The following is a 9,960-nucleotide window of genomic DNA, read 5'->3' on the forward strand; positions in this document are numbered from 1 at the left end:
CAGTTATTACAATTCATGCATGTATCTCGATACATCATACCTTATATTTGCACAACTGAATCTAGCAACAACTTGAATTTCATTCATTCTAAACACATACAGTATATCCTTAAAAAAAAAAAAACTTTTTTTTTGTATCTTTTTCCTTCGAAATTTCAAAAAGGGGAAAAGTTTATCACGAAATACATCTACTAGCAACTGGTAAAAAGATCAAGCATTAATGCATGAATGAGTGATATTATGTACTTGTATAGATTCTTAGTGAAGTTCAGTATGAAATGCAAACAATATTTTTGCACACAGATTTTATGAACAGAATACGATTCAGAAGTTTCTTCATCTCTGACTAGACTGGGAGTTTTGAATGAACATTTTATAGACGTCGCATCTTTCACTTAACAAGTACAGTCAAACCTTGTTATCTCGAACTCAATGGGGCTAAGAAATCAGATTCAAAATATTGAAGTTAAAATACATGTAAAAGTGGTCGAGACATCCCACTCGCTGTGACATAACCATGATATTCGAGCTTGAGATATCAATGTTTGTGAAACCAAAGTTTAACTGTTCATGTGTATTTCTGAGCTGCTAAATCATCACATGTGATATACATTGAATTTTTCTTTCCCTGTCTTTCATGATTGCAAGTTGTACTGCTAAACAAAACAGAGAGAACTTAATAAAGAAACTAAGCATAAATAACATCGCGGTTTGTTGTACAGAAAGAAAAATAAGTCGTGCATCTTAAGATCTCTAGACCAGTAAACATGCATGTACTGTGCAAATAGGATATAAATGCAAATCATAATGAATGCTGTCAGATACACTGCAGTATTAAGTTATTTCTACTTTGAAATTAAGCACAACCAAGAGAAAATATACATGTAAAATAGCAAACATAATTTGCCAGTCACAAGAATAAGGAAAATAAAAATACATAAATATCCTGCCTATTCTTAGAACTTTAACCCAACCAGTGAGCTGTCTTGTAGTAAAATGATTATCAGGTACATGTACTTCTAGTTAGAAACAAATCGAAACAAAGATGTTCCTAACCCCTTTCCATGAACAAAACCTCATTTCATTTAACCTAAAGGCTAGCAGGATAAGAATTTTTTTTATTTAATCAAATGTATTCATTCACTATTTATCTTGCAGTTATCACTCAATTAACATGACCTTTACTTGTGACCTTAATGATTTCAAAGCATCCTAAAAAACAAAACAAATTTGAGAAATATCCAGGAGATATCTATATATGGAATATTAAGGATTTCCGAATACATTGAAATGAAAATGAAAAAAAAAGCATGTTAAATTGTTTTTTTTTTTTTTTGAGGGGGGAAGGGGGAATATGAAAATGGGGACATTGTCAGTGGCCAGATCCAGCATCTGTGAAATACACTGAAAATAACTAAACAGCTAAATAGAGTGACCTATTTTTTGCATGATTCAGATGTTTAAAGAACAGATTATTCAGACTTGGATTAACTACAGGCTTATTTTTAAAAATGTTTCAGCTTTTTGTTTTGAATTCATAAAAAGACATTTGATGTCAAAATATTCTAGACTTTAAAATATACTGTAGACATCCTTTTTTCCAAGTCACATATTTTCTGCAAAAAAAATTGTCAAAGCATACTTAAAAAGCAGTTAAAACACGCAATGGCAATCTCAGAAATCCATCTAATTTACTACCCGCGGATTTAACAGAAAATGTGATTCTGCGAAACTATGACCTCACGGAAAAAGGTACATTTATAGTACATCTACTTTAAATTTTTTTAAAAAAAAGTTTTAAGAAAGTAAGATTACTTAACTTTGCCTTTTGAAATCCCTAATTTTAACGGTGAAAAATAAGAAAATGGGAATTTAAAAGATGGGGGAGGGGAGATAAAGTGTTAACTCTGTAGTTTCCATTTGTAAAATTTATAATCAAAAACATAACTTAATCATTTTGATTCAAAATTATTTCAATTATTATATAAGCCTTCTGTAATAAGCTGCTTAAGTAAGAAAGGAAAAAAAGGCTAATAAAATAACTATTATGTCTGACACACACAAAAAAAAGATAACAGAAAATTAAAACACGAATCCTGATGTAACATACAAAGACAGTAACTGCAGAATAAAACGGCAAGGTAAGTTGTTTTTCAACTAAATTCCATACAATAATACATGTTAAAATCTTAAGTACTCTCAGTACATTTTAAACATAATCCCCCTTTATTCTTAAAACTTATTCATTCATGTATAAATCATCTGTAAAACCTAACAATTTTTAAATTAAATCAAACACAAACTGAAAATTAGCCTATTCAGAGAAAGCACAAAAATCACTTGATTTCTTCAAGGAAAATCGTCCTCCGTTAAAGGGTTGGATCTTGCAAAAGAGGTCACTTTTTAACGTGTCAAGTTTACTCAACACGTTCATTTCATTCAGGAAGGTGACCCTGGAAAGAACCAAGCAAAGGATAGAAATAAACAAGCATGCAATAATTTAAAAAAAAATTACGCTAGTTACTGTGCTCTGAAAATTCCCTTACTTCATCCATACTGATTCCCTATGAACGAAATTCATTTTTCTACAACACTGTTGAGAAATTAAATTGTTGGAAAATCTATATTCCTACACAGGAAATAAAGATAGCTTTAAATCTGACACCATGCAAAATAAAAATTGTGCTACTACAATGTATGTTAGTTCTTAAATGTGTACCTAAGAACTGAAAGCCATTCTACTGTGCACCTTCTATACATGCAAAAAAAAAAAGTTGTTGGAAAGTCTATTTTAACATATAGACAAAGCCATGCTTAAAATTTCTTAAATTTCAAAGAATCTATTATTCTTATTTCATAAAAATTAGTAAAAAAAAACATTGTCCAGTTTGATTAGATTTTATTCAAACTATGAAATTTATGTACACAAATTCAGAAAAACTGTACAGGATTATCTGCATTGAATTGTATAACAAGGTACGCCAGATTTCAGGAAAACTATTATCCATAGGTAGCTATCATATCACAGTGTAGAAAAACATTCTCAAAATTTTTATCGTCTTCTTAAATATACTGCAACATTCACTTACAAACTTTTTTTTTAAAAAAAGTCCTAGTGAACGGTGCATTCAAGTATTACCTATGATTATGGGAAATAAATCTTTATTTCAAATAAATTACATTAACATCTGTCAAACATACTAAACAAAGAACCTTTTTGTCATATAAGTATATAAATATAATGCAATGTTTCCTTTTGAAGGCCCTAACAATTGCAAATTTTTTTTTCATTGAAAACCTTACAAGGAATAATTTTCATTAATGAATCACCTTACCGAGACAAAATAGCAGGAATTTTAATTCCATAATAATATGGTTATAAAACTTGAAATAAAATACTAGTATCATAAAAATACTTCCCCAAAAAGGAGAACACTAACAGAAAAAAAAAAACATTTGGAACAAAATTACTCGGCTACTTGCATATTCAAGTTGATAGTTTAATAATGAAATTCCTCGATCATCTCCCTTGGTGAGATGATTGAATAATCAAAAGGTCAAAGGTCACAGGTTACACCCTCATCTATTGTGACAATAGCATAATTCAGATGTACAAACATGGCGAACAGTACCTGTAGTAGGAGGAGAGGTGTTCATTCTGGGCATTTCACAACATTCACACTTATTCAGAGCTGGATGGTTAAGAAAAGTACAGGCTGAGCAATTCCAGGGTTCACCGTCACCATCCGAGTCCTGCTGGGGCTGGGGTGGTGGCGCTGGCGGTATCAAGGCAGTGGTTGGCGTGGTGATCGGCGTCCGAGGAGGAATAGGAGGTGGTGCTGAAAGAGTCAATGACAAGTTTTTGCTATAAAATAAATAATATAAGGAACATTTTAGAGTCATTTATTGTGGTGTCATTAACATGTATTCTCCACCAAAAAAAAAAAAAATCCCCCAATATAAAGCAATCAAACTTTTCTAAAGAAATAGGAATCAAATCTAAGCAATGTCAACAAAATATCCATTTAAAATTGAAAAATTATGGTTGCAAATAATCGGGGTTACTTACTTTCTCGTGAAGGGGTCTGAGGGGGAGGTCTGGAATAAATGGATCCCTGGGGACCAGTATTCATATTGTTATAAAAGTTCTGTTGTTCTAACGGGTCTAAAACACCAAGTGGAGCTAAAATATCAAAAACAGTGATTAATGTTCTCTGCTTTTCAGCAGAAATTTACAATAAAGAAGTTATTCCTTCCAAGATGAAGACTAATAATTTTTAAGCTTGTATTTCCCCAAAGCTTAATATCAAAATACATGAGCACCTGATCGTATCAGGTTTGATTATTAACATCAGAATATGTCTGTATTATCATTCTCTTAGTCAATACTATTTTTAGAACATGACTACTTGGTCTTTTCCCAGTGTGAGTCATATGTTCTTATACATGTGCTATCAGTACTAATCACAGAAGGTCAAGGTCATATTTTAAAAAACTCAGCAGCCTTGTAGTTGTATTACATGCAAACAGATCTTTTTATCAAATAAACATGATCTTACTTTGTCCATTGTTATACATGTCAATCTCCCTGGTCATCACTTGAATGTCCGCCTGTAGACGCCGATTTATCTCCCTCAATCGAGTCACATCTTCAAGCTAAAATTAGCAACCAAAAAAAAAGTTTTAAGACTCTTTTTTACAGCAGATATACATGTATTTCCATGTATTTTTGGAAGTTATTAATTATTGAAAGATATTTGTAATCACATGGTAATTGAAAGATATTTGTAATAATACCATGTGCTGTAAAATTCATACATTAATATACAGGAATAACAGGTCCAAGAATATATGATACCATTTCAAGATTCTGTAAAACCTCATGTAATGAATAATGAATTACAACAAACATGACAAATGCATTATGAACATTGCATATACTGTCCAATTTTATTCACATAATCTGACAGTCATTAGAAAGAAAAGAACAAAAGTTCACTTTGAAAAATGCTATGGTTTTTAAAGGATGCCCTCTAAATGACGTTCTATCTGTATAATGATAATGTCTAGACATTGCACAAAGTTCGTTAACTTGAGACAACAATGCCTGTCTCGGTAATAACTCCTGGATTTTCATCAGAGGTAAACCTTTTATATTATTATGTTAAGAATTCTGGTTTGGGTTTAGCATCAGTAACCTAAGACTAGGATTGATAATTACAGTTTCAAAATGAGGGTAACTAGCTCTTTTGATAATCCATTTTGATTAAAATTGCAGTTTTTTGCAAAAGCTAGATGTAAATTTGTTACGTTGCAATTTCATAAATGTGAGATTTTTTTTGGAATATTTTGTTGCTAAAAAAATTGTACCTACTCAAATATTTTTAGAGACATATATATCAAAGAAATTTGCCATGGGATGTGTTTAAGGCAGGTATTTCAAATGGTATCATATATTTTGGGACACCCTGTATATACATATTTATTACTCAGTCCTGCTTAAAACTGCAAAATAACAGCTAAAAGTTGTGAATAACATAGAAACTTATAATCTCTCTTTAAAACAGTATTTCTTGCAGGAATTCCACGTTTTTAAAGAAAAATTAACAGAAACATACGAGCATATTATTCAGAACGCAGCAAAAGTTAAAAGAAAGTCCATATGATAATAGTACATATTCTCTTTGTTATGTTAGAGCAGATGAGTACATGAGAACCTACAGGTTGCTGATTATAGTAACTCTTATTCTTCTTCCTCTCCAACATGTTTTTCTCCATCTGTTTGACCTCTGACCTTGTTTTTATCAGTTTGCGAAGTTCGGATTCCAAGTCTTGCTTTAGATTTTCCATCTTTTCTCTTTGAAATTTCAAAAGTGCTGGAAAAACACCATGGAACAAGGAAATCATTCAGAATACCAGAACAGTAAACTCGGTGCAAAAAAGATTCAATATGATCAACATCTATGATTTACAAGGTCTATGATAAGACAAGTTTTAGTCTGGTCATTGGTTATAATTCCTTTGTCAGACACATATCTTTTCTTTGGAATAAGGATTGCAACTTACAAATGTGTATGTACATGCAAAAAGATATGGCTAGCTTACAACATCTCAAAATGAAAAATAAAGGATAAATTTCATATCCTACCTCTAGTATAATCAGCCTCCTCCTGTCCCCCTGCTGATTGAGGTACCGACCTGTCCACTCGAGTGGGCTCTGTGACAGCTCCTATACTTACAGGAGGAAACATCACATGAGGATTTGCTAAGTGTCTTTCCTCTATAGGGGGTGTAGGATTTGACCTACGATCACTATCCGAGCTTGGAGTCCTTACATACACATGGGGATGCCCTGGAATCACACACCGGTTTCCGGGATTCATGACATATGGATGTCCGAACATTTGATCTGAATCACTAGCACCACCACTCACTTGATACACTTGATAAGAAGGGGGATTGACTGCACCACCTATATTTAAGACAGGATCTCCATATTTGATATTAAGATATTGTTGGCCATTTATGTGAGGCACACTGTCTGATGGCAAATAACGATTGTAATGTGGTGAGCCAGGGTTATTCACTTCTGTATCAAACACATTAACTGATAAGGGAGATCGATGGGGGATAGTGGGATTACTATGACCCCCTGAGACTGAATCCGGTTGGGATATGGGAGGATAAGTAGGGGGCAAATTCGAGTCACTCTGAGATTGATGCATACCGTAGTCTCCCATTGTATGTTGTGTTCGATCTGGCGTAGATGGCGCAGGCTGCAAGAAAATTGTCTTTTGCGATGAGTGTTTTTCCTGTTGGGGGTTTGTTGGCGAGTTAATGATCTGCTTTGAAGGGGGTGCAAACTGAAGTGCTGCACCATGAGAGTCATTATGGGAAGTTGGCACAGGGGGCACTGGTCGACGAGTTTTTAGGTTTTGGCGATCTAAACTGTTGAATCCAGTTGCACTATAATTATTAATATTTCCTGTATTCGTTCTACCCATCGTGTGGTTACCATAAGAGTTTTGCTGTCTTTGATAACCAATCACATTATGTCTATACTGGTCTTGCTGTCCAACTCGAGGACTTATCTGAATTTCAATCTGAGTTGGCGTAGGCCGCGAAATTACAGATGGACCTTGGTGGTGTATCTGAATCTGCCTCAGAGGAGATGGACTTGAAGTTGGTGGATTTTGCACTTGAGGGTAATTATATCCCATAGGCACACGCCCACCATCTTCACATGGAATATGGGGAATACTCCTATATGGTTGTACATGTACATACTGATCAAAGTTCCCTGTCTGGAAAGACTGAGGCCTTGAAGCTTCACTGGAGTAACCCTGGTAACTTTTGCCTCCATTGGGGTTAGTATAGGGAACTGATGAAGAACTAGACATGCTGCATGTGCTTGTGCTGCTAACACCACTAGATCCCGAATCGCTTCTCTTGCGGCCTTCAGAAGCTGGAGTTAACTGAATCTCTTGATAAGATGTGTGAGTTGGAGGAGTTGGTCCAAATAGATAATTGTCATTTTCACCATCCAGGACTTCTATGCATTTGGCTCTGTCATTTTTATGCTGAAATGTAGTGTATCATATTTGTAGGGGGAAAAAAAATTAATTATCCTTATATACTTGCTTTGAATATATACTTCTTTGCTATATTCACCATAATTTGAAACATCAAAATGTGAAATTTCCACCTATCATGCTAATGAACTTTACAATACTAAGTTCAATTTGTTTAAAATCATTTTATTGATGAAGACTCTGAGGTGCACCACCATGGGTCACACACAGGGCTTTCCTTTTTCAGACATGTATACAATGCATAAACAATTCAAACATCTTAATAGAATAATTCAACTAAAATCTTACCTGCTGCATTTTACTTGTGACAACATAATCGGGAATTTCGGGATACTTCTTTTTCAGTTCTTGGAATAACGTCACGTTGATGTTAGGTTCAACAGTTGCCATTCTTCAGAGCAGGCATCTGTCACATCTTAAAAACACAAAAATATTTAACTGTACTTCATTCTTTATCTCCAATTTCTGATAAATTCAAACAAAAACAGCACATGCAAAATATATTTGAACTGAAATTCAATGAAATTTAATCACATGTTTTTAATGTGCATACGTTATAAATACCTTGAGCTATCACATAATACATGTTCAATGTATTCCCCTAAATAAAGAGTACTATAACGATGCTAACATGTCTAACTCTGAAGATTTTTGCTTTATGAATTGTGAAGCCATAACCATCTTTTGCAGATCTCAGAAAAGATGTTTTCAAATAAATTTAGAACTTGAGTGTTTGGTTTTTATAAAATTAAGGATGATAACTTAAAATGCGGATTGTTTGATTATGTTATCCCAACTAAATGGTCTGGACACTTCAGATTATTACGTTGTGCATTGGAGGATACTTTTAAACTTTGATCAGAATGATAATTTATTTTTACAATTAATAAAATGTGGCATAAGAATATATATGACTCCCAAGTTACCCCCCCCCCTTTTTTTTTTTAATAATTTTGGGATAAAAAAATGAATGCAACAACATCAATTTAAAGAGGTGTCACACCCTTCTTATGAAAACACAACAGAATACAATACGAATTAACAGACATTTTTATCACCAACTTCAGTCACTTCAAATAAAATAACCTACTGAACTTACGATCACAAGAAGCACAATTAGCACAAGTTTCTCACCAAACTGTTAATTCAAAACCATTTAGTCTCCATAATGAGTCACTTCCATGACAAATAATTTAAATCAATATAGTCCTCCTGCGACCCTAATAGTAATGCTTATGAATGAAGTTGATTTACACATGAGTGAGTCATATCTATGTTTGACAACAATAGTAAAACTCAGGTAGTGTCCTACTATTAAACATGAGAATTTTACTGTTACAATGCATTGATAACAAATATCAAGTACCTGTTACAGAGGAACACCTTCAAACACAAGGAGGCTATGAGATATGATACTACATTACTTAACACAATTAAGAAGACGTGGGTGTTTGCACAAACACAGGTGTAACTCAATGCAACACCCTTTTTACATAATCGTGTCTACTATTATAAAAAGCACTATACACGAGGCTTAATTGCATTTAAATAAAAAACAAAGAGCAATGATCTAAAAATTATGTTGTCAGTGATAGATCAAACACTAAACATCATATTTGTCAATATAACCTCCCAAAAATGGACACAGAAGTTCCGTATTTTGTTTTGACAAATGAGGTCAAGAGAGCGACGTCAGTTCACAAGGAAATAAAAAAATATCAGAAAGTAGTCGAACACAGGGATTACTATACATCAAAGTATGGCATCTCGTTTGTCACAGTAACTTTGCTTGCATCAGCTGTCTAGCATTTGTTATTTTTTTTTGTCGAGACAGTGAAAAATAACAAGTTTGACATTGCAAATTTGGCCTTTCACCTGCACAAAATAATTTTTACTTTTACCTACCGAAATAATAAAAACATGTTGCCCTCTGATTTAGTGTATATCATAAGACGAGAACAAAACCATGACAAAATATCGGGTATTTTTGCAACGTTCCAACTTCCTATTCTGAAATATTTGCTGTAATGGCGGACACAGGCGCCTGCGCATTAAACACCATCTTCGCTTATTCCGGTGAAATGGTGAAGCTTTTTGCCCCATGACACCCTATAAGACATTCTAAAGTTTCTCATTCTATGTATATCATAAAATGATAACTATTGATAATTAAAAATTGTAGAAAATATTATTTAAAAAGGAAAAATCAAATGGTAGAGTATAAAGCATAGGTAATTTTGTTAAAAGTAAATATAAAGATTAGACGGCGACAGGTGGTTATGTCCCATATATTCGTCAGACCCGAGTGGTTAGGACCCAAATATTGTCGACCTAATATCTTAACATTCTCCAATACAAGTAAATGTGC

General features: G+C 33.4%; 1 protein-coding gene across 2 annotated transcripts; it reads right to left on the reverse strand.

Moving 5' to 3' along the window:
• Positions 1–2,010: 2,010 nt before the first annotated feature.
• LOC133204178 (mitogen-activated protein kinase kinase kinase 7-interacting protein 3 homolog) lies at positions 2,011–9,630 on the reverse strand. Of its 2 annotated transcripts, XM_061339926.1 has the most exons (8): positions 9,498–9,630; positions 7,881–8,007; positions 6,149–7,580; positions 5,722–5,876; positions 4,560–4,656; positions 4,070–4,183; positions 3,633–3,839; positions 2,011–2,453 (listed from the first exon to the last, which is right to left on the reverse strand). In XM_061339926.1, the coding sequence occupies exons 2-8, from the start codon at positions 7,980–7,982 to the stop codon at positions 2,440–2,442; spliced, it is 2,121 nt and encodes a 706-aa protein (XP_061195910.1). In that variant the 5' UTR covers positions 7,983–8,007; positions 9,498–9,630; the 3' UTR covers positions 2,011–2,439. The 2 variants fall into 2 exon arrangements, with proteins under 2 accessions (XP_061195910.1, XP_061195909.1); XM_061339925.1 differs by lacking the exon at positions 2,011–2,453 and having other exon boundaries at positions 2,880–3,839.
• Positions 9,631–9,960: the final 330 nt, after the last annotated feature.

Source organism: Saccostrea echinata, unplaced genomic scaffold (genome assembly GCF_033153115.1).
Source record: "Saccostrea echinata isolate AGI-Se365-2 ecotype Australia unplaced genomic scaffold, CSIRO_AGI_Sech_v1 ptg000052l, whole genome shotgun sequence".
Lineage (NCBI taxonomy): Eukaryota > Metazoa > Mollusca > Bivalvia > Ostreida > Ostreidae > Saccostrea > Saccostrea echinata.

Excerpts from the sequence above, each read along its gene's own strand:
- LOC133204178 (XM_061339925.1), bottom strand. The coding sequence starts at position 7,982 with ATGGCAACTGTTGAACCTAACATCAACGTGACGTTATTCCAAGAACTG. Across the intron at positions 7,581-7,880 it reads TCACAAGTAAAATGCAGCAG|CATAAAAATGACAGAGCCAA; the intron begins GTAAGATTTTAG and ends ACTACATTTCAG. Across the intron at positions 4,657-5,721 it reads GTTACTATAATCAGCAACCT|CTTGAAGATGTGACTCGATT; the intron begins GTAGGTTCTCAT and ends TGCTAATTTTAG.